General features: G+C 51.2%; 2 protein-coding genes across 5 annotated transcripts in view; one reads left to right on the top strand and one right to left on the bottom strand.

Moving 5' to 3' along the window:
- The window catches only part of STUB1 (STIP1 homology and U-box containing protein 1), a 28,703-nt gene extending 18,459 nt beyond the window's left edge, over positions 1–10,244 (bottom strand). The window contains exon 1 of the mRNA XM_058156959.1: positions 10,023–10,244. Coding sequence (XP_058012942.1) covers positions 10,023–10,244 — 222 coding nt within the window. The remainder of the gene's footprint in view (positions 1–10,022) is intronic.
- Positions 10,245–10,532: 288 nt separating this feature from the next.
- LOC131184985 (uncharacterized) lies at positions 10,533–22,425 on the top strand. Of its 4 annotated transcripts, XM_058156968.1 has the most exons (7): positions 10,592–10,655; positions 10,979–11,004; positions 14,016–14,156; positions 16,149–16,242; positions 18,482–18,641; positions 19,440–19,592; positions 20,843–22,425. In XM_058156968.1, exons 3-7 carry the CDS (start codon positions 14,029–14,031, stop codon positions 21,010–21,012), a joined length of 705 nt encoding a protein of 234 aa, XP_058012951.1. In that variant the 5' UTR covers positions 10,592–10,655; positions 10,979–11,004; positions 14,016–14,028; the 3' UTR covers positions 21,013–22,425. The 4 variants fall into 4 exon arrangements, with proteins under 4 accessions (XP_058012949.1, XP_058012951.1, XP_058012952.1 ...); XM_058156966.1 differs by lacking the exon at positions 10,979–11,004 and having other exon boundaries at positions 10,533–10,675; positions 20,843–22,424; XM_058156969.1 differs by lacking the exons at positions 10,592–10,655; positions 10,979–11,004 and adding an exon at positions 10,768–10,786.
- The last annotated feature ends 344 nt before the right edge of the window (positions 22,426–22,769 follow it).

The following is a 22,769-nucleotide window of genomic DNA, read 5'->3' as shown; positions in this document are numbered from 1 at the left end:
GGGAGGTTGAGTGAAATCACGGCACCGGTTAAGCAAGTCACTCGGTTGTTAAGTGAATCGGGCTTCCACATCGACTTGGCTGGTGAGGAGGTTGCAAAACGGGATTGTGTGACCCACCCACCCCCGGGACTCTGCAACAAGTCATAAATACGAATCGGCGGCCAAGCGCCTGAATTCTGACCGTGGGGGGGGATGCCGCAAAGGTCGTTGAGTGTGAAGAACAGTCGTAAGTCGCTTTTTTCCAGCGCTGTTGCAACTTTGTGGGGGTCACTAAATGAACTGTTGTAAGTCAAGGACTACCTGGAAATGTCGTTTCCTTTAACTTGTCAGCTTTGGGATTGGTGATGAGGCTTGGACTCCGATAAGACGAGAAATAAGGTACCGTGCGCCTGAATCTGGAGGCTCTGGGGCAGTGGGGAAATGTAAAATTTGTGACTACCGGTTCTGTGGGCGTGGCTTGGTCAAGGTGGGGGTGGTAATGTGATTGGGTGGGCGTGGCCAACTATTTTTTTTAACTTTTAAAAGCATTTTTTTCTACAACCTCTTTGGCCGAAGAGGTTGTAGAAAAAAATGCTTTTAAAAGGCTCTGATGATCCCAGCTGAGCCGTGTGATCATCAGAGGGTTTTCTTTTTTTAACTTTTAAAAGCATTTTTTTCGGCCGAAGAAAAAATGCTTTTAAAGGTTAAAAAAAAAAACCCTCTGATGATCACGCAGCTCCGCTGGGCATGGGCAGGGGCAGGGATTTTTGCTACCGGTTCTCCAAACCACTCGCCACCATTGCTACCGGATCAGGCGATCCGGTCCGAACCGGGAGCATTTCACCCCTGCTCTGGGGTCACTTCCAGATCTAAACTTCGCCCGATCGCCCATTAATTTCCAGCTGCAAAGTTTTCCATCCATCCCAGATGTGCCGGGAGGTGGGCGGGGTGCCTCCGTACATTCTGCCTTGAGGAACCTGCCTGTGCGGCTTTTGGAAGGTGCATCGGAAGGTGCATAATTTCCACCCGCAGAAGATGAATCACATCCCATCTAGTGGCCGGATATCTCATATTTCTTATTTGTCACGGGGCTGACGCAAGGAAGCCTCCTCAAGCAGGAGCCTGGAGGGGTGTCTGGATCCCCGTTTTAATTTGACTTTGGCTGAGTCACTTCCCCCCTTCCCATGGACACACCCACCTCACAGGGCTGTTGTAAAGCTCACGGGCAGGCTCCCAAAACAGGCTAAGTAAAGCAAGGGGGTCTCCAAAGCTAGCAAGTTTAAGACTTGCGCCCTTCAACACCCAGAATTACTCAGCCGGTCTGGCTGAGGAATTCTGGGAGTTGAAGTCCAGGTTGGAGACCCCTGGGGTAAAGCAAACTGTAAGTCACTTCTTTGCAATTGTTGTGGTCCGCCAGCAGCCTGCGGAGCTGGCAGCGGAGTCGGACAGCGATGAGGCTGGGGAAGAACATGGGCCAGTCCTGGAGGCTGGGGAAGGCCCGGATGAGGGCTCTGCATCGGAGGCAGAGATGGGCCAGGGCCATCGGGGAGTGATGTGCGGACTCCGGAGCCTGCAGAGGCTGACAGTAGTGAGGCAGAGGAACAGGAGGAGCCAGTTCCTAATGCACGCATGAGAAGAGCTGCCAGAAGGCAAGAGCAGCTCAAGAAAAGAGGACGACTCGGGAGTAGGGCCAAGAGATGATTGGCTCCTCCTATAAGGCTTAAAAGACCAGCAATGGCGTTTGGGCTCTTTGTCGGAAAACAACATTGATAGCCTTGCTCCTTGTCTTGTTGGAACTGTGTTATGAAGCATTTGCTTTGATTTAGTTTGGAGGACGCTGCGAATGAGTTTAATTCTCAGCTGTTCTAATAAAGTCTGTTTGTTTTTGAACTGATTGCGTTGACTGCTACCTGCTTGGGCCTGGGTCACAACAGTGAATGTAATGAATAATGCAGTGAACCTGGTCACTGACTTGAAGCCATCTTGTAGACTAGGTTTGTTTGCCCAAGAAAGTCTGCTGAAACAAACCACGTCTCAGTTTACTGCATGAACCTTCTGCCAGGGTGAAATCTCACAGAATCTATAAAAACCTAGGGCTGGAAGGGACCTCAGGGGTCTTCTAGTCCAGAGGTCTCCAACCTTGGTCCCTTTAAGACTTGTGGACTTCAACTCCCAGAGTTCCTCAGCCAGCTTTGCTGGCTGAGGACTCTGGGAGTTGAAGTCCACAAGTCTTAAAGGGACCAAGGTTGGAGACCCCTGTTCTAGTCCAACATCCCGCTCAAGGTATGAGACCTTACACACCATCCTGGTCAAAGGCTTGTTGTCCAGTCTCTTTTTGGAAAACCTCCAGCAATGACGCACCCACAACTCAAGAGAAGCAAGTTGTTCCGTTAATTAATCGTCCCAACTGTCGGGAAATTCCTCTATTTCCAGGTTGGATCTTCTGAAGAACTTCTACCCCGTTGCTTCTGGTCCTGCTTTTAGATGCTATGGAGAATAAATCGACCCCTTCTTCTTTGTGACACCCCTCAAGTACTGAAAGACAGCTGTCATGCCTCCACTGAGCCTTTCCATCATTAGGCTAAATATACTTAGTTCCCTAACCTATTCATCAAATGGTTTAGCTCCGGACACCCTGGTCTTCTGACCACCAACCAGTTTCTTGGGGTTAAGACTGTAAATAAACTCCCTCAGCGTAGCGGCTGTGCAAGTTACTTAATCTTAAATTACAGAACAAATGACAGAGTCGGAAGAGACCTTGGAGGTCTTCTAGTCCAGCCCCCTGCTCAAGCAGGAGCCTGGAGGGGTGTCTGGATCCCCGTTTTAATTTGACTTTGGCTGAGTCACTTCCCCCCTTCCCGTGGACACGCCCACCTCACAGGGCTGTTGTAAAGCTCACGGGCAGGCTCCCAAAACAGGCTAAGTAAAGCAAGGGGGTCTCCAAAGCTAGCAAGTTTAAGACTTGCGCCCTTCAACACCCAGAATTACTCAGCCGGTCTGGCTGAGGAATTCTGGGAGTTGAAGTCCAGGTTGGAGACCCCTGGGGTAAAGCAAACTGTAAGTCACTTCTTTGCAATTGTTGTGGTCCGCCAGCAGCCTGCGGAGCTGGAAGCGGAGTCAGACAGCGATGAGGCTGGGGAAGAACATGGGCCAGTCCTGGAGGCTGGGGAAGGCCCGGATGAGGGCTCTGCATCGGAGGCAGAGATGGGGCCAGGGCCATTTGGGAATGATGTGCTGACTCCGGAGCCTCCAGAGGCTGACAGTAGTGAGGCAGAGGAACAGGAGGAGCCTGTTCCTAGTGCACGCATGACAAGAGCTGCCAGAAGGCAAGAGCAGCTAAAGCAAAGAGGACGACTCGGGAGTAGGGCCAAGAGATGACTGGTCCCTCTCATAAGGCTTAAAAGACCAGCAATGGCGTTTGGGCTCTTTGTCGGAAAACAACATTGATAGCCTTGCTCCTTGTCTTGTTGCATTTATTTCTTATCGGCGTCTTCTGCTTTTGAACTTTGATTTAGTTTGGAGGACGCTGCGAATGAGTTTAATTCTCAGCTGTTCTAATAAAGTCTGTTTGTTTTTGAACTGATTGCGTTGACTGCTACCTACTTGGGCCTGGGTCACAACAGTGAATGTAGTGAACAATGCAGTGAACCTGGTCACTGACTTGAAGCCTTCTTGTAGACTAGGTTTGTTTGCCCAAGAAAGCCTGCTGAAACAAACCACGTCTCAGTTTACTGCATAAACCTTCTGCCAGGGTGAAATCTCACAGAATCTATAAAAACCTAGGGCTGGAAGGGACCTCAGGGGTCTTCTAATCCAGAGGTCTCCAACCTTGGTCCCTTTAAGACTTGTGGACTTCAACTCCCAGAGTTCCTCAGCCAGCTTTGCTGGCTGAGGGACTCTGGGAGTTGAAGCCCACAAGTCTTAAAGGGAACAAGGTTGGAGACCCCTGTTCTAGTCCAACATCCCGCTCAAGGTATGAGACCTTACACACCATCCTGGTCAAAGGCTTGTTGTCCAGTCTCTTCTTGGAAAACCTCCAGCAATGACGCACCCACAACTCAAGAGAAGCAAGTTGTTCCGTTAATTAATCGTCCCAACTGTCGGGAAATTCCTCTATTTCCAGGTTGGATCTTCTGAAGAACTTCTACCCCGTTGCTTCTGGTCCTGCTTTTAGATGCTATGAAGAATAAATCGACCCCCTTCTTCTTTGTGACACCCCTCAAGTACTGAAAGACAGCTGTCATGTCTCCACTGAGCCTTTCCATCATTAGGCTAAATAGTTCCCTAACCTATTCATCAAATGGTTTAGCTCCAGACACCCTGGTCTTCTGACCACCAACCAGTTTCTTGGGGTTAAGACTGTAAATAAACTCCCTCAGCGTAGCGGCTGTGCAAGTTACTTAATCTTAAATTACAGAACAAATGACAGAGTCGGAAGAGACCTTGGAGGTCTTCTAGTCCAGCCCCCTGCTCAAGCAGGAGAACCTATACCATTTCAGATAAGTGGCTGTCTAGTCTCTTCTGAAAAACATCCAATGATGGAGCATCCACAACTTCTGAAGGCAAGCCATTACACTGACTAATTGTCCCAACTGTCAGGAAATTATTGATTTAGCCTCCAGACCCCTGAAGAACCAAAACTTCTTGGGGTCAAGAGTCAAGACACAAAAAAAACTCCCACAGCATGGTGGCTGTTGTTGTTGTTAGTCAAGCAGTCGTGTCTGACCCATCGCAACCTCATGGACAACATTCCTCCAGGCCTTCCTGTCCTCTACCATCCTCTGGACGCCATTAAAGCTCCCGCCGGCTGCTACAGTGACTCCATCCAGCCACCTCCTTCTCTGCCGTCCCCTTCTTCTTTAGCCCTCAATCTTTCCCAGCAAGATACAAGGGGGCTGTACAATTTACTTAATCTAATAGAGGAACAGAATAGCGGAAGGGGCCTTGGAGGTCTTCTAGTCCAACCCCCTACCCAGGCAGGAGACCCTACACCATTTCAGACAAATGGTTATCCAACATCTTCTTTAAAAACTTCCAGCGTTGCAGCATTCACAACTTCTGCAGGCAAATTGTTCCACTGATTAATTGTTCTAACCGTCAGGAAATTTCTCCTTAGTTCTAGGTTGCTTCTCTCCTTGGTTTGTTTTCATCCATTGCTTCTTGTCCTGCTTTTAGAGAATAAATCAAACCCCTCTTTTTTTGTGACACCCTTCAAGGACTGGTAGACAGCTGTCACGTCTCCCCTGAGCCTTCCCTTCATTAGGTTAAACACACCTAGTTCCCGTACCTATCGATCATATGATTTAGCCTCCAGATCCTTGATCTTGTGGCCATCGGCCAGACTTTCTTGGGGTTAGGACACAAATAAACTCTCAGCCCAGTGTTTTGTATTCACACAATGACCCTTAATCTAGTTTTTGTCTAGGTTATCCTTGAATTACCAGTCGGTTAGCAACTGTTCAAAGTTACTGAACAAAGAGACCACCTAGGATGAATCCTCATACTTACAACCATCGCAAGATTCCCAACAGGCACACAATCAAAAATTGGGGGGGCTTGAAACAGCCAGGTGTTTACGATGGCTGCAGCATCCCGGAGTCACATAATCCTTCTTTAATATTTATTAGCTTTACGTTGCTTTGTTTGTTTACTGCTTTTGAATTAATTGATTGCATTTGCAACCTTCCCAGCCAGCTTTTGACAAAGTCAACGATTGGAGGGGGGGTTGAGCTGGAGGGAGGGAGAGAGGGAGAGGAAGAGGGAGGGAGGGAGAGGGAAGAGGGAGGGGGAGAGAGAGGGAGGGAGAAGGAGGGAGGGAGAGGAAGGGAGGGAGTAGAGGAGGGAGAGGAAGGGAGAGAGAGAGGGGAGGGGGAAAAGCTTGCAAAATGAGACCCGGCTCACTTAACAACTCCCTTGCTCAGCTATGGAAAATTGCGGTCATAAGTCAAGGACTACCTGTATTACCGTATACAGTAGCTCATCTTGGGAACCTTCAACTCCCAGACCTCCATTCATACATATCACAGGTGAAGTCCCCAAGGTGAGCATCAGCTGCGTGTTGGCCAGCAGCGATCAGGTTCTGGCTCTGCACGTCATCCAAGCTCAGCCATAAAATTGCGCCTGCACCATTTTTTTAACCAAGGGGAATAGGATACAAACAGCGGATCGGAGCAAGTTCCTTCCTTCCGGCTCTTCGCTCAGCTCAAGACCCCGAAATTCTTTCTGCCCTTGGAGCTCAGGAGCCCATTCACACACCCTTCCAGTCACTCTTAACGCCGTGTTTTCTCAAACCGTGGGAACTTGGAAGAGGTGTGGACTTCAACTCCCAGAGTTCCCCCAGCCAGCATAGCAACCAGCATAGCTGGCTGGGGAACTCTGGGAGTTGAAGTCCACACCTCTTCCAAGTTCCCACGGTTTGAGAAAACGTTGCTCTAGCCCAGAAGTCTTCAAACTTGGCAGCTTTAAGACTTGTGGACTTTAACTCCCAGAATTCTCCAGCCAGCTATGCTGGCTGGAGAATTCTGGGAGTTGGAAGTCCACAAGTCTTAAAGCTGCCAAGTTTGGTGACCCCTACTCTAGCCCCACAAGCCCACCCCAAACCCCACACTCACCTTGATCAGCGTCAACCAGTCCCAGCCCATCTGTCCCCGTCCAAAAAAACCAAAGAGGTTCAAGATAGATTCAATGCAGATGAATGGAGTTGGAAGGGACCTTGTAGGTCATCTAGTCCAACCCCCAGCAGATACGTGAGGCCTTCCCTTGCCTTCCCTTATCCACACCTGCCAGCTTCTCTGTACATGCTCAGGTGCCTTCCCTTAGTAGCAAGGACCCTGTCAGGTGACTGCAGCAAAATTAATTAGCAGCATCCTGTCTCCGGTTGCCACCTCATTTCTCTGCCCTGGAGCCAAAGTCGGCCTGCACTCTGTACATGCTTATAAACACTCTCGGCTCATGGTCCTGCGGGCAGGAAACTGGACCCCTTTCCTTTGCCCATCCAGTTTAGGAAGGCCCGCTTGCGCTCTGCTTGCGCTCAGAGGACCCTTCTTCCTTTGCTCGGGAGAGGAAAACCAATCTCATTACACGTTGCCTTTCTGCCCGCACAGGTAGTCTTCGACTTGCGACCATGACCGAGCCCAGACTTTCCGTTTCTAAGCGAGACATTGGTTGAGTGGGTCTTGCCCCGTTTTATGACCTTCCTCGCTGAAGTCGTTAAGCGAAACACTGCGGTCGATTAAATTAGTAATCCGGTTGTTAAACAGAATCCGGCTTCCCCATTGACTTTACTTGTCAGAAGAGGATCCCCGGGGATACGGCAGCCGTCATAAATACGAGTCAGTTGCTGAGCATCTGAATTTTGATCCCTTGATGCCGTAAACGGTTGTTAAATGTGAAAAACGGTCACATGTCACTTTTTTTTTCAGGGATAGTGTCATTTTGAGCGGCCACTAAATGGACTCTTGTAAGCCTCTAGGCCAGGGGTCTCCAACCTTGGCAACTTTAAGACTTGTGGACTTCAATTCCCAGAGTTCCTCAGCCAGCAAAGCAAAGCAAAGCTGGTTGAGGAACTCTGGGAGTTGTAGTCCACAGGTCTAAAAGTTGCCAAGGTTGGAGACCCCTGCTCTAGGCCTACCTGTACAGAAAGCGGCAATGCAGAGATATCACTGACCTCCAAAAGGAGGAGGAGTGGCATTCTGTTTGTCCTCAGAGGCACCCTCTCCTTCCCACACGCAAACCCACAAACACAACACGCCTGGCACCCGATGCATTTTGGCCCTCTCAGAAGCCCTCTTTTTCTGGGGGGGTGGGGGGTGGGGGGGATGCACTTTTACTCTTGGCTTCCCTCCAGGTATCAGCACCCGAACTTTCCATCTCCAGTGCCCTCTGCCCATGCTCAGAGGCCCCCTTCCCCTCTGCAGCTCCCCACCCCCCCATCCTCCTTCCTACCGTAACAAAACTCGGCCTGTCTGCAGCTTCCTTCCTTCCTCCTCCTCCTCCTCCTCTGCAACCCCACCCAGGACATACCCAACTCTGCCCATGCTCAGAGGCACTCTCTCCTTCCCACACACAAAGCCTGGCACCCAATGCACTTTGGCCCTGCTCAGAAGGCATCTTTTTCTGAGTGGGGGATGCACTTTACGGGGCGGGGGGGGGACGACTTCCCTCCAGGTATGACAGCCCAAACTCTCCAATCCATCTCCAGCGTTCTCTGCCCATGCTCAGAAGTCCCCTTCCCCTCCACAACCCCCCCCCAATTTCCTTCCTACCCTAACATTATAAAACCCGGCCTGTCTAAGTCTTCCTTCCTTCCTCCTCCTCCTCCTCCTCCGCTGCTGCAACCTCACCCGGGGCTGACAGACCTACCCAACTCTGCCCGTGCTCAGAGGTCCCCTTCCCCTCCACAACCCCCTACCTTTCTTCCTACCCTAACATTACAAAACCTGGCCTGTCTGCGGCTTCCTTCCTTCCTCCTCCTCCTCCGTCTCCTTTGCAACCTCCCCACCTGGGGCCGACCGACCAACCCAACTCTGCCCATGCTCAGAGGCACTTACTCCTTCCCATACACAAACAAACAAAGCCTGGCATCCCATGCACTTTGGCCCTGCTCAGAAGCCCTCTTTTTCTGGGTGGGGCGGGGGGGTGGGTGCACTTTTATTCTTTGCTTCGCTCCCGGTATCACCACCCGAACTTTCCATCTCCAGCGCCCTCTGCCCATGCTCAGAAGTCCCCTTCCCCTCCGCAGCCCACCCACCCACCCACCCTTCTTCCTACCCTAACGTTACAAAACCTGGCCTGTCTTAAGTCTTCCTTCCTCCCTCCTCCCCTGCGACTTTCCCACCCGGGCCCGGCCGACCGACCTACCCACCCAACTCTGCCCGTGCTCAGAGGTCCCCTTCCCCCTCCGCAGCCCCCCATCACCACCACTTCCTACCTTAACAAAACCCGGCCTGTCTGCTGCTTCCTCCCTCTTCCTCCTCCTCCACCTCTGCAACCCCACCCGGGGCCGACCGACCTACCCAACTCTGCCCCCGCTCAGAGGCACTCTCCTTCCACACACAAAGCCTGGCATCCGATGCACTTTGGCGCTGCTCAGAAGCCCTCTTTTTCTGGGGGTGGGGATGCACTTTACTCTTGGCTTCCTCCTCCTCTTCCTCCTCCTCCACCTCTGCAACCCCACCCAGGACATACCCAACTCTGCCCATGCTCAGAGTCCCTTCCTCCAGCCCACCCACCCACCCACCTTCTTCCTACCTAACGTTACAAAACCTGGCCTGTCTTAAGTCTTCCTTCCTTCCTCCTCCTCCCTGCGACTTTCCCACCCGGGGCCGACCGACCTACCCAACTCTGCCCATGCTCAGAGGTCCCCTTCCCCCTCCGCAGCCCCCCATCGCCACCACTTCCTACCTTAACAAAACCCGGCCTGTCTGCTGCTTCCTCCCTCCTCCTCCTCCTCCTCCACCTCTGCAACCCCACCCCGGGCCGACCGACCTACCCAACTTTGCCCCTGCTCTCCGATGCACTTTGGCGCTGCTCAGAAGCCCTCTTTTTCTGGGTGGCGGGGTGTCCTGTTTCCTCCCTCCTCTTCCTCCTCCACCTCTGCAACCCCACCCGGGGCCACCGACCTACCCAACTCTGCCCATGCTCAGAGTCCCTTCCTCCAGCCCACCCACCCACCCACCTTCTTCCTACCTAACGTTACAAAACCTGGCCTGTCTTAAGTCTTCCTTCCTCCCTCCTCCCCTGCGACTTTCCCACCCGGGCCGGGCCGACCGACTTACCCAACTCTGCCCGTGCTCAGAGGTCCCCTTCCCCCTCCGCCGTCCCCCCTCACCACCACTTCCTACCTTAACAAAACCCGGCCTGTCTGCTGCTTCCTCCCTCCTCCTCCTCCTCCTCCACCTCTGCAACCCCACCCGGGGCCGACCGACCTACCCAACTCTGCCCATGCTCAGAGGCACTCTCTCCTTCCTTCCACACACACGCGCTCTGCCCACGCCCAGAGACCCCCCTCGCCCCTTCCTCCTCCTCGTCCTCCGCCGACTCACGATGGCCCTTCCGTAGCAGGCGGCGGCCTCGGGGTACTTGCGGCCGACGAAGAGCCGGTTGCCCTGCTCCTTGTACTCCTGGGCGCTGCGGGTCTTCTCCGGGCTGCCTCCTCCGATGCCTCCGAGGCCGCCGCCTGCCAGGCCGCCCGCCTCGCCTCCGCCGGGCAGCCCCGCGCCGCCCTCCTTCTTCTCCTTCTCCTTCTTCTCCTCCTTCCCCTTCATGCCTCCAGCACCGCCGCCGCCGCCCAGGCAGAAGCAGCCGCCGCCGCCGCCCCCGGACGAGCCCGGCGGGCACCGCTCGCCCCGGCCCCGACGCACCGCCACAGCCCGGCCCGGGCTCCGCTCGCCCGCCCGCCCGCCTCCCCGCGAGAGCAGCGCCAACAGCGGCACCAGCAGCAGCAGCAGCAGAAGCGGCGGCGGCGGCCCCGGAGCAGCCAGCCGGAGGAGGAGCCGGGAGGAACGGGCGGAGCGCTGCCGTGGCAAAGGAGGAAGGGGAGGGATCGGCGCGCTGCGGCTGCGGCTGCTGCTGCTGCTGCGCCCGGCACAGGAACAACGCCGCCTGGCAGGAGGAGGAACCGGGCTGCGGGAGGAACGGGGGTCGCTGAGCGGGCGAGCGGGGTGTGTGTGTGTGTGACTTGGTGTTCCGACCGACGGTGAGTAGATGAGCGAAGCCGGGGCAAGGGGTCGGAGTGGGATGGATGGGTGAGTGGGTGGGTGGATGGGCAAATGGGGTGTGTGTGTGTGACTTGGTGTTCCGACCGACGGTGAGTAGATGAGTGAAGCCGGGGCAAGGGGTCGGAGTGGGATGGATGGGTGGGTGGGTGGGTGGATGGGCAAATGGGGGTGGGGTGTGACTTGGTGTTCCGACCGACGGTGAGTAGATGAGTAAAGCCGGGGCAAGGGGTCGGAGTGGGATGGATGGGTGGGTGGGTGGATGGATGGGCAAATGGGGGGTGTGTGTGACTTGGTGTTCCGACCGACGGTGAGTAGATGAGTGAAGCCGGGGCAAGGGGTCGGAGTGGGATGGATGGGTGAGTGGGTGGGTGGATGGGCAAATGGGGTGTGTGTGTGTGTGACTTGGTGTTCCGACCGACAGTGAGTAGATGAGTGAAGCCGGGGCAAGGGGTCGGAGTGGGATGGATGGGTGGGGTGGGGTAGAGGGTCGCTGAGCGAGCTCTGCAAGTGGGCGATCTTGCTTTCCGGCCGCCGGAGTATAGCTAAGCCCAGCCCGGGGGGGCTTGGAGTGGGATGGGTGGGTGGGTGGGTGGGGTGTTTGGGTTCGGGGGTCGCTGAGCGGGCGCTGGGCAAGCAGGGGTCGGGGGACTTGGTGTTCCGACCGACGGTGTGTAGATCAGTCCAGCCGGGGATCGGAGTGGGAGAGATGGCTAGATGAGTGGGTAGGGGGGTCACTGAGCGAGATAGCGATGGGGAAGCGGGCGGGAGTGGGGGAGACCTGGCTTTGCAAACGACGATGAGTAGATGAGCCCAGCCCTGGGAGGGGGTCGGAGTGGGAGGGGGTGGGTGGGGAAGGTGGTCGCTGAGCGGGCGCTGGGCAAGCAGGCGGGGTAGGGGGAGATTTGGTTTTCCGACCGGCGGCGAGTAGATGAGTTCAGCCAGGGGGAGGGTCGGTGGGTGGGAAAGAGGGTCCACGAGCGAGCCGGCAGGAGGACGATCTCGCTTTGCGCCCGACGGGGAGTGGCTGTGCCCAGCAGGGGGATCGGAGGGGGAGACTGGCTGGGTAGGTGGGTAGGGAGTCGCCGAGCGAGCGCTGGCCAAGTAGGCGAGTGGGCGACCTCGCGTTCCGGCCGCCAGGGAGCGGCTGCGCCCAGCCGGAGGATCGGAGCTGCGTTGTGAACCCCGCTTTGCGCCCGGTCGGCTCCGGTTGCTCAAGGTCGGTTGGCTCAACGGTCGGGCGCGGGGAGTGGGGGGCGCCGCCGAGCAGGAGCGGGAATCCCGCGGCGTTTGGCTCGGTTGTGCCCGGCCGGCGAAGGGGACCGATTCAAAAACGATGAAGGAAGAGGATGGCTTGTTGAGTCTAACCGTGGTTGATGGGCCTTGGCTTGGGGGCGGTGGGTTGGATGGGTGGGCTGTTTCCAAACTAAAGCCTCGGTTGGTTGGTTGGTTGGTTAAAGTGCAGGCTGGATCCTAATGCTCCATCCCTGGAGGCTTTTAAAAAGAAGACTAGACAGCCACTTGTCTAGGGTCTCCTGCTTGAGCAGGGGGGGTTGGACTAGAAGACCTCAAAGGCCCCTTCCAACATTGTTATTCTGTTAAGTTTTGATCGATTCACCAAAGGGGGAGGTTGCACATTCTGCTAAGATATATTGGACTTCAGTCAATTGATGAAACTGAATTAAACCAACATTAAAAGCAATTCTGGTGCCTACCCGGTTAGACACTGGGAGATAGTGAGTTCTAGTGTAGTGTTGGGCACAAAGCAGGGGTGAAATCCAATTTTTTTTTTACTACCGGTTCTGTAGGTTTGGTCTGATGGGTGTGGTGTGGCTTGGTGAGCGTGACAAGGAAAGGATATTGCAAAATCCCCATTGCCTCCCCACTCCTGGGGAAGAATATTGCAAAATCTCCATTCCCACCCCACTCCAGGCGAAGGATACTGCAAAATCCCCATTCCCACCCCACTCCAGGCGAAGGATATTGCAAAATTTCCATTCCCATCCCCACTCCAGGGGAGAGATATTGCAAAATCCCCATTCCCACCCCACTCTGGGGGAAAGATACTGCAAAATCCCCATTCCCACCCCACTCTGGGGCTAGCCAGAGGTGGTATTTGCCGGTTGTCTGAACTGCTCAAAATTTCCACTACCGGTTCTCCAGAACCTGTCAGAACCTGATGGATTTCACCCCTGGCACAAAGCCAGTTAGGTGACCATGGTCAGTCCTCTCTCAGCCCTAGGAAAGAGACAAAACCTTGCCAAGAAAACTGCAGAGGTTTTATTATTCTTAATGAGGGCTAGTTTGTTGTAATGGCTAAGGCATCAGGCTAAAAACTGGGAGGCTGTGAGTTCCAGTCCTGCCTTGGAGATGCAAGCTAGAGACTTTGGACCAGTCTCTCTCTCTCTCTCTCTCTCTCTCAGCCCTAGGAAGCAGGCAAGGGCAACCACTTCCAAGAAAGATTGCCAAGGAAACTGCAGGAATTTGCACGGTCAAAAAGAATCAACACTGACTCAAAAGTAGCAAAAAAAACCAAAAAACAAAACCCAAAACAAAACCCACAAAGTTGGCAAAGCTGCACTTTGGCATGTCTGCACATCAAAGCACATTTGGGTATAATCTGACCACAATTACACTGAACAATTATAGCTGAGAGGTTTAGCCTTGAGTGACAGGGGGCAACCCACGATGGAAGGGATCCCATATTGAGCTAAATCCGGCTTATTTCTTGAAAAGTTTGGGGCTGAAATCCATAACGTGAACCAAGATGTATAAACAAGGGGTTTGCTTAGAATATCCCGGATATAATTGACTTGGCTTTCCACTTTGGGTCACAGTTTAGATAATACCCTAAGTTAGTGGTGAAATCCAAATTTTTTTACTATCAGTTCTGTGGGCGTGGCTTGGTGGGCGTGGTGTGGCTTGGTGGGCGTGGCAGGGGAAGGATACTGCAAAATCCCCATTCTCTCCCCACTCCTGGGGGAAAGGTACTGCAAAATCTCCATTCCCACCCACTCTGGGGCCAGCCAGAAGTGGTATTTGCCGGTTCTCCGAACTCAAAATTTCCATTACCGATTCACCAGAACCTGCTGGATTTCACCCCTGCCCCAAGTCAGTATTTGTCCAGCTTGGCAAACTTTAAAATGAGTGGACTTCAACTCCCAGAATTCGTCAGCCAGCTTAACTTAGCTGGCTGAGGAATTCTGGGAGTTAAAGTCCACCCATCTTAAAGTTGTCGAGCTTGAGAAATACTGTTTTAAACAACCAAACATAAAAAGAAAAAGATTGGCTACCTAATATTTTGATTTTTCTCTGTTCCAGGAGGCCTTAAAGCATGTCAGGGAAAGGAGGACTTTATGCATGTGAAGATCCAGCGTCCTGGAAAGCCGTTTTGAACATTTACCAGAATGTGATTGAAGCTATGGGAAGCAAGAAGAAGAAACTAATTGCCTTGGATCAGTGGTAAATTACAAATAGAATAGAATAGAATAGAATAGAATAGAATAGAATAGAATTTTTTATTGGCCAAGTGTGATTGGACACACAAGGAATTTGTCTTTGGTGCATATGCTCCCAGTGTACGTAAAAGAAAAGATACGTTCATCAAGAATTCTAAGGTACAACACTTAGTCATAGGGTACAAATAAGCAATCAGGAACCAATATCAATAAAGCCAGGGGGGCTTTTTATCAGGTTCGCCTGATACGCCAGTTGCGTCCCTTTCTGGACCGGGCTTCCTTGTGCACGGTCATTCATGCCCTTGTTACATCCTGCCTGGACTACTGTAATGCTCTCTACATGGGTCCTGAATGCGGCTGCGCGGGTGATAGAGGGAGCATCTCGTGGCTCCCATGTGACACCTCTCCTGCATAGTCTGCACTGGCTCCTGGTGATCTTCCGGGTCCAATTCAAGGTGCTTGTTATCACCTTTAAAGTGCTCCATGGCTTAGGACCCGGATACTTACGGGACCGCCTACTGCCACCAGTAGCCTCTCACTGACCAGTGCGCTCTCACAGAGAGGGCCTCCTTTGGATACCGTCAGCCAGACAATGTCGGCTGGCGATCTCCAGGGGGAGGGCCTTCTCTGTGGGGGCTCCTGCCCTCTGGAATGAGCTGCCTCCGGGGCTCCGTCAACTACCCGACCTCCAGACCTTCCGCCACGAGCTGAAGACGTTGTTGTTTCAACGTGCAGGACTAGCTTAAATGTAGTTTTAAATTGGGGTTTTAAATTGGGGCTTTTAAATGGGTTTTTTAATTGTATTTAAAACTTTTTAAGCCGTATATTGAATTAGTTTTTTATACTGTTTTTTAATTTGTATTATATGTATTGTGATTTTATTGACTGTGAACCGCCCTGAGTCCTTCGGGAGAAGGGCGGTATACAAATTTAATAAATAAATAAATAAATCGTAAGGATACAAGCAACAACATTACAGTCATACAGGCATAAGTGGAAGGAGATGGGTGGTGGGAATGATGAGAATATTAATAGTAGCACAGTAAATAGTTTGACAGTGTTGAGGGAATTATTTGTTTAGCAGAGTGATGGCGTTCTGGAAGAAACTGTCCTTGTGTCTAGTTGTTCTGGTGTGCAGTGCTTTGTAACGTCGTTTTGAGGGTAGGAATTGAAAGAGTTTATGTCCAGGATGTGAGGGGTCTGTAAATATTTTCACAGCCCTCTTTTTGACTCATGCATATACAGGTCCTCAATGGAAGGCAGGCTGGTAGCCATTGTTTTTTCTGCAGTTCTAATTACCCTCTGAAGTCTGGGTCTTTCTTGCTGGGTTGCAGAACCAAACCAGTCAGTTATAGAGGTGCAAATGACAAATGATGTGTAATTTGGACAGTTTAATGAAGGTTATCAGCCCTGGTTGGCCTAGCTGACAATTTTCCATGTGCAGGACAAAATTTAATCGCATTTTAAGACGGTTTGTGCATTACCACCTTCTTTCTTATTTCCATTCTTCTTCTTCTTGTGATCATGTTGACAATCCTATTTTTGTCACATGAAAAAGTGCTGTTGAGTTTTGTCCAAACTGGTCCTTTAGATTTGGAAGCCTTGATGTTCTTCTTCTGCCTGGACCTCGTTTGCCTTCAATCTTTCCCTGGAGGATTAAGTGAAGGATACTGTCTTTTTCTGGGTGTCACATCACATGTCCAATATATTCTAACTTTTGCTTTTTAATGGCTTTGATGATTCCCCTTGGCTTTCCCAGGCGGCTTATCACCTCCTCGTTTCTGATTTTGTCAACCCAGCTTATACTTAAATCCACATTTCAAATGCTTCTAGTCTCTTCAAGTGGCTTTCTGTCAAGAGACCAACTCTCTACTCCGTAGAGCAGGATAGAAAAGATGTAACATCTGAAGCTTATGTCCATAAGCTTCTTAAAATGTCCCTCTGAGAATGTCCCTCTTAACATTTTTACTCTTTCTTTTTCTTGTCTCTTTTCAAGGTATCAAGAAGAGTTGCCCGAAATTCTTGCAGGGCGCAAGGAGAAATACTTGACGAAAGACGAATTGTTGAAACTCATGGAATGGAAGCTTACTGTAGGTATTTCCTTTCTGAAGCGCTAATTTATATTGATATTGATTGTTATTGATATTGATTTATATTGATATTGATTGTTCCTGATTGCTTATTTGTACCCTATGATTATCATTAACTGTTGTATCATAAAGTGTTAAATTGTACCCTATGACCATCATTTGTGTTGTAAATGTTGTACCTTGATGAAGGTATCTTTTCTTTTATGTACACTGAGAGCGTATGCACCAGGACAAATTCCCTGTGTGTCCAATCACACTTGGCCAATAAAAAAAAAATTCTGTCTAAACAGGTTTCAGCCGTTCAACAATGGGTGACATCTCAGTCTTAAAACCCATCTGTACAATGGGTTTATGAGGAGTCCTTGGTGCTCTCTGAGCTTGCTTGTTTTCTGGCAGATAATTTCATTATCCAAGGTGCACTGATGATGTTACCTAGTTTGGGTCATGAAACGTCTGCCAGAAAACAAGCAAGCTCAGACCCCTCATTTCAATCCTGAGCTACAAATATTCTCCTTTAACGGATATAGTGAAAATGTTGTGACCCAGGCCCAAGTAGGTAGTAGGAAACTCAGTCCGTGTAAAAACAAACAAACTTTATTCGAACAGCTGAGAATTACTTCGTTCTCAGCGTAGTTCAACTAAATTAAAGCAAATTCCTCCCAACACAAATTCCTCAGTCCTATCACCAAACTTGGTCCAATTAGGCAATCTGCCAAAGGCCTTTCCTGGCAAACGTTCAGAAGACACAGATAAAAATGCAACAAGACAAAGCTATCAATGTTGTTTTCCGGCAAAGAGCCCAAACGCCGTTGCTGGTCTTTTAAGCCTTCTGGGAGGGGCCAATCATCTCTTGGCCCTACTCCTGAGTCGTCCTCTTTGTTTTAGCTGCTCTTGCCTTCAGGCAGCTTTTCTCATGTGTGCATTAGGAACAGGCTCCTTCTGTTCTTCTGCCTCCCTACTGTCAGCCTCTGGAGGCTCCGGAGTCCGCACATCACTCCCCGATGGCCCTGGCCCCACCTCAGCCCCCGACACAGAGCCCTCATCCGGGCCTTCCACAGCCTCCAGGACTGGCCCACGCTCCTCCCCAGTCTCACTCAGTCTCACTCAGTATGGGTGTCTTCTGAACTTTTGCCAAGAAAGGCCTTTGGCAGTTTGCCTAATTGGACCAAGGTTGGTGATAAGACTGAGGAATTTGTGTTGGGAGGAATTTGCTTTAATTTAGTTGAACTATGCTGGAAATGAATTAATTCTCAGCTGTTCTAATAAAGTTTGTTTGTTTTTATACTGACCGAGTTTCCTACTATCTACTTGGGCCTGGGTCACAACGAAGTCTGAAGAAGAGAGAGAACAGTGGTTTGTTTTTTTTGTTTTTTGTTTTTTTTTACATTTATATCCCGCCCTTCTCCGAAGACTCAGGGCGGCTTACATTGTGTAAGGCAATAGTCTCATTCTATTTGTATATTTATATACAAAGTCAACTTATTGCCCCCCCAACAATCTGGGTCCTCATTTTACCTACCTTATAAAGGATGGAAGGCTGAGTCAACCTTGGGCCTGGTGGGACTAGAACCTGCAGTAATTGCAGGCAGCTGTGTTTAATAACAGGCCTCTTACAGCCTGAGCCACACCGCGGCCCTGATGTTGGTGAACTTGGGCCGTGTTGGTGAACCTTTTCAGCACTGAGTGCCGAAATGGGTGCGTGCATGCATGGGGGAGCACCAGAAACTGGAAGAGCAGCGACCCAGCGTGCACGAGTGGGAGCACTGGAAACAGGAAGACCAGGAGACCGGTGTGCAATGCATGCACTGGGAAACTGAGCTTCCGGTTTCCAGCGCGCGCATGCCTGCCGGTCACATGGTCTTCTAATTTCCAGCACGCATGCGTGCAACGGAAACCGGAACCTCAGCTTCCCGGCACGTGCAAGCATGCTAGGGAGCTCCTCTTCTGGTTTCCGGCACTCCCGCACGCGCGAAGAACAGCTGGCCAGCATGCATGTACGCGCTGGAACTCGAAAGAGCAATGGGCAACACCTGGCATGGCCGGAGAGATGGCTCTGCATGCCACTTCCGGCATGCGTGCCATAAGTTTGTCATCACTGAGATAGAAGGTTTAAGCCTAGCACTGAGGAAAGATAAAAAGGTGGCGAAATTGTACAGCGGGCAGAACGAAACCATGCTAAAACATTTGCAGCTCCTCACTCAAAAGCGGATCGTCTCTGCTTTTCTGGTCTTTTTTGCAGAGAGGAAAATTTCGCCCTCGCTTGCAGCAGCTGGTGGCTGCTAATCCGAGCAAGATGGTGGAGGAATGTACCAGAGAAGCTTTCCGTCAGCTCCCAGATGTAGAAGTGGCCGTAAAGGACTTGAATGAACTGAAGGGCGTGGGGCCAGCCACGGCTTCAGGTACAAGAACGGCAGGTTACAAATTAATGGCAGCTTACAATTAACTAGTGGAACCACTTGCCTCCAGAAGTTGTGGGTGCGCCAACACTGGAAGTTTTTAAAAAGAGATTGGACAACCGCTTGTCTGATATGGTATATATAAACTAAATCAGTAAAAAAAATAGAAATGTCGTGTCCCACTCCTCCTCTGATGGCCGGGTCTGGGAAGTCTGTATCCAGCGTGGCCACGAAGCCTCTGCAGCTTTGCCAAATTCCTGAGAGTTCTCAGGGCAGGCAGGAATCCAAGGTGTGACTTCAGCAACCAGATGAGACTTTGCCTGACTCAAGGAATGCCAAAAAGCAGATCCTTTATATAGGCCATGGGGTGTGGCTCCATGACTCCGCACTTATCCAGGCCTGCCCCTCCCTTCCTTTTGCTGACATCGCCTCTCCATTCTCCGGAAGCGGGGATCCGTCCACTGTGTCTGTTCGTCCTCAGCTGCCGGCAATTCTAGCTCATGGCTGGCTTCGTGCTCACACGCTGTAGGAGGGAGGTTTGTTTGCTCAGTCTGTCCGGGCATGGTGCCAGGGCTGGGGACTGGAGGCATGCCAGGCCATTCTTCTTCACTATCAGTCTCTGGCTCAGATAGCAGGAGATGGGAGGGGCCCGGCTGAGGAGAGGAGGGCGGGCGAGGCACAACAAGAAATATCGGGCAGGGATGAGCTTGCCTCCTCCTGGGCAGGAAGACTTTGCATCCTGTCACTCCCCCCCACCCCAGTTATTTCTTCCATAGCCCCGTGTTTTCGCTTCTGTTTTAGCCATTCTCGCTGCCGGAGCACCCGAAATTGCTGCATTCATGGCGGATGAAGTGATGGAGACCCTCCCAGGCCTGGGTCCCCTCCAATACACCCTGAAACATTACCTTCTTTATATGGATAAGATTCAGAACTGCGTGCAGAAACTGAACAAAGGTAAGACAAAGTTTTCGCAAAGTCCTCCACTCCAGAATTGTAAGTCTGGAAGGGACCTCGGAGGCCTTCTAGTCCAACCCCCAACCCAAGCCCTTATACCAGTGATGACTAACCTTTTTGCCATCGTGTGCCAGGGTGTGGGGGCAGGGGAGTTGCGCATGTGGGTGCCGACACCCATAATTCTAGGCGCTCTGCCCCCACGCATGCGCGCATGACCCCCCCTGCTCCCTCCGCTTCTGTCACACGGAGGCCCGGTAGGCCCGTTTTTCTCTTTCACCTGGCTCCAGAGCCTTTCTAGGAGTCTGGGGAGGGCGAAAACGGCCTTCCCCACCCCTCCGGGGGTCCTCCAGAGGCCAAAAACAGCCCGATGGGACCGGAAGTTGGCAAACGGGCTTTTTTCGTCTTCCAGAGGACCTCTGAGGGGGTGGAGAAGGCCATTTTTGCCCTCCCCAGACTCCTAGAGAGGCCCTGAAGGCTGGGGACAGCAAAAAATGGGCCTTCCAGTCCCACCAGAAGTTGGAAAATGGGCCGTTTTTTGCCTCTGATGAAGTGGGAAAGGCCGTTTTTGCCCTCCCCAGACTCCAAGGGAGGCTCTGGAGCCTAGTCAGAGAGAAAAACGGGCCTTCCCCACCACCCGCTGAGGCACTCTGGAGGCAGGAAACAGCCTGTTTCCCAACTTCTGGTGGTCCCAGAAGGCCCAAAAATCAGCTGGCCGGCGTGTTATGGAGTTGAGCTCGCGTGCCTACTGATATGGCTACGCGTGCCACCTGTGGCATGCGTGCCATAGGTTCGCCATCACGGCCTTATACCATTCATGAAGTCACTAAGAGCAAGTTGGGCGGCCATATAAATTTTCTTAATTTAAATAAATAAATTCAGGACAAGTAGCTGTCCAATCTTCTCTTGAAAATCTTTTCTTGACGGACCACTCTCGATCTGATAAACTCTCATTTCCTTTCAAGAGAATCTATTGAAAGAGACAGGAAGCAGAGAAAATATATTTATCTGTGGAGTTTATTGCTTAGATTGTAACAGGTCGTCCTGGACGTACAACCACGATCGAGCCCAAAATTCCGGTTGTTAAGTGAGACACTTGTTAACGGACATTTTTTTTGCCCATTCCACGGATTTTTCCGATGCAGAAATAGATGCAGTTGGAGAATACGAGCCTTTCGTTACCGCAAAATTCAGCTGATTCTGAACAAGTTCTCCAAGATCCTTTCCAAATCTGTTATTCTGTGTTTTGCTAGGTAACACCACGGAAACCTGGACGGCTCACCTGGTGGAAAAATGCCTCTGGACCTGGGCTTTGGCTCAAAAGCTGCGTTTGCCTTCCTTACCGATTGTGACCCGAGAGGAAGACCAGGGAGATGGTGGTGAGCGAGGAAACCGACCCAGGAAGAAGCAACGAACCAGATGAAGGCTTCCCACCGCCTGCGATTGTGGGATAAACACCTGCTCCTCGGCACGTGAATGGCAGAGCTGAGCAAACACACCCAAGGGACGGTTCAGCTCACTTTGGGACCAACCACGCCAGCCCACAACACTCCGCCCAGCACACTTTTCTCACAAACAGAATGCGGTTTTGTGTTGACACCAAGAGGGTTAGAAACCCTGTTTGGTCGTCTTTCAAAGGATCGGCAGGGATCTGTCCAGTGATGGGATTCAAATAATTTAAACAACCGGTTCTCTGCCCTAATGACTGGCTGCACACAGCTTCCTGTAATCCCCTGGGAGCAAAAACAGTCTACGGGGTGGGGGGTACCGCTCCCCCTGCACCCCTATTTGGGCTAGTATGCTTCCCTGCAGCCTCCTGGGAGCAAAAACAGGGTGCGTGGGGACCGCGCCGCACCCCCCTGCGCTCCGTTTTGGGCCTAGTAGGCCTCTCTGCAGACTCGTGGGAGCAAAAACAGGGTACGGGGGGCTGCACCGCACCCCCCCCATGTCATTTTGGGTCTAGTAGGCCTCCCGGCATTTGCCTGGGAACAAAAACAGGGTGCGGGGGGCTGCGCCGCACCCCCCCATGTTGTTTTGGGGCTAATAGGCCTCCCGGCATTTGCCTGGGAGCAAAAATAGGTGTGTGGGGACTCCTGGAAGAGGCGGGGCCAGCCAGTAATTTAACAACTTGTTTGCCCGAACCGACTGAATCCCACCACTGGATCTGTCCAAATGGTCCTGTTTTAATAATATTGAAATGGATCATTCTGTTACAAGCAACCTTCCCTTCCTTGCCTCATCCCCCTCTACCTCCGTAGTAATGGATCCCACCCTCCCTGACTTGATGGGGCATGGGGAGGGGAACTAGAGATCTAGAGTTCAATTGGTTGATATTAGAAGCTAAAAGATTTAACGGAACTGACAGGCTAATATATACTGCACATGCGGAAATAATTTTTTATACAATTCAGGACTTGGCTGAGTTTTCCTCCCTTATTTTTTTCAATAAAAGGGATTAAATGATATGAGTAGAACTTGACACAATGACAAAATTAAAAAGCTGCGCCAAAAGGTGCAGGAAAGACGAAAAAGAAAGAACAAATATTAAAAATAGAAAAAAAGAAATATCTGCTTCCAACCTCAGCCAGTATAATCAACATTAAGAACTTGCCACAGTCTCTTAAAAGAAAACCCAGTATCTCTTTAATCCACGTTTTCCTCCGGTTTCCATAAACGCATCTCTAAATCCTCATCTCTCGCTATTAAACTGCAAAAGTCCAATAGGGATTATCAGAAATGACAACCTTAAGGATTACCAATTTTATCTGTTACACGCAAGGTGAATCCGTCCTTTGCCTTTACCAAATTCCCCAGTCCTCTCTTTCAAATATATAGTAGTGGCCAAAATTGTGGAAACCTTTTGGGAAAAGTGTATTTTTGAGGTTTGATGGCTAATGATATCACTTTTTTTTTTTTTTTGAGTTGCAAGATAATCCTATTCCACTGCTGGAATGGCCTGGGAATAGCCCAGACCTTCAGCCAATTGAACATCTATGGAGCCGACTAAAGAAACTTGTTAGTCAGAAGCGACCCAGCAATAAAACCCAGTTAATAGAAGCCATCATCCAATCTTGGTTTCACATTAGAACAGCTGCAGAATTAAAAGATTTGCTTCACTCCATGGGAAGACGTTGTAAGGCCGTAATTCATGCTAAAGGTTCCCCAACTAAGTATTAACTG

The sequence above is a fragment of the Ahaetulla prasina genome, chromosome 14, assembly GCF_028640845.1.
Source record: "Ahaetulla prasina isolate Xishuangbanna chromosome 14, ASM2864084v1, whole genome shotgun sequence".
NCBI lineage: Eukaryota > Metazoa > Chordata > Lepidosauria > Squamata > Colubridae > Ahaetulla > Ahaetulla prasina.
Note: the sequence above shows the minus strand (reverse complement) of the source record. Positions and strands in the feature narration are given on the sequence as shown.

Bases quoted from the DNA above. Each gene is read 5' to 3' on its own strand.
- LOC131184985 (XM_058156968.1), top strand. From the start codon at position 14,029: ATGTCAGGGAAAGGAGGACTTTATGCATGTGAAGATCCAGCGTCCTGG. The intron at 14,157-16,148 runs GTAAATTACAAA...TCTCTTTTCAAG, and splicing joins CTAATTGCCTTGGATCAGTG to GTATCAAGAAGAGTTGCCCG. The intron at 19,593-20,842 runs GTAAGACAAAGT...GTGTTTTGCTAG, and splicing joins CGTGCAGAAACTGAACAAAG to GTAACACCACGGAAACCTGG.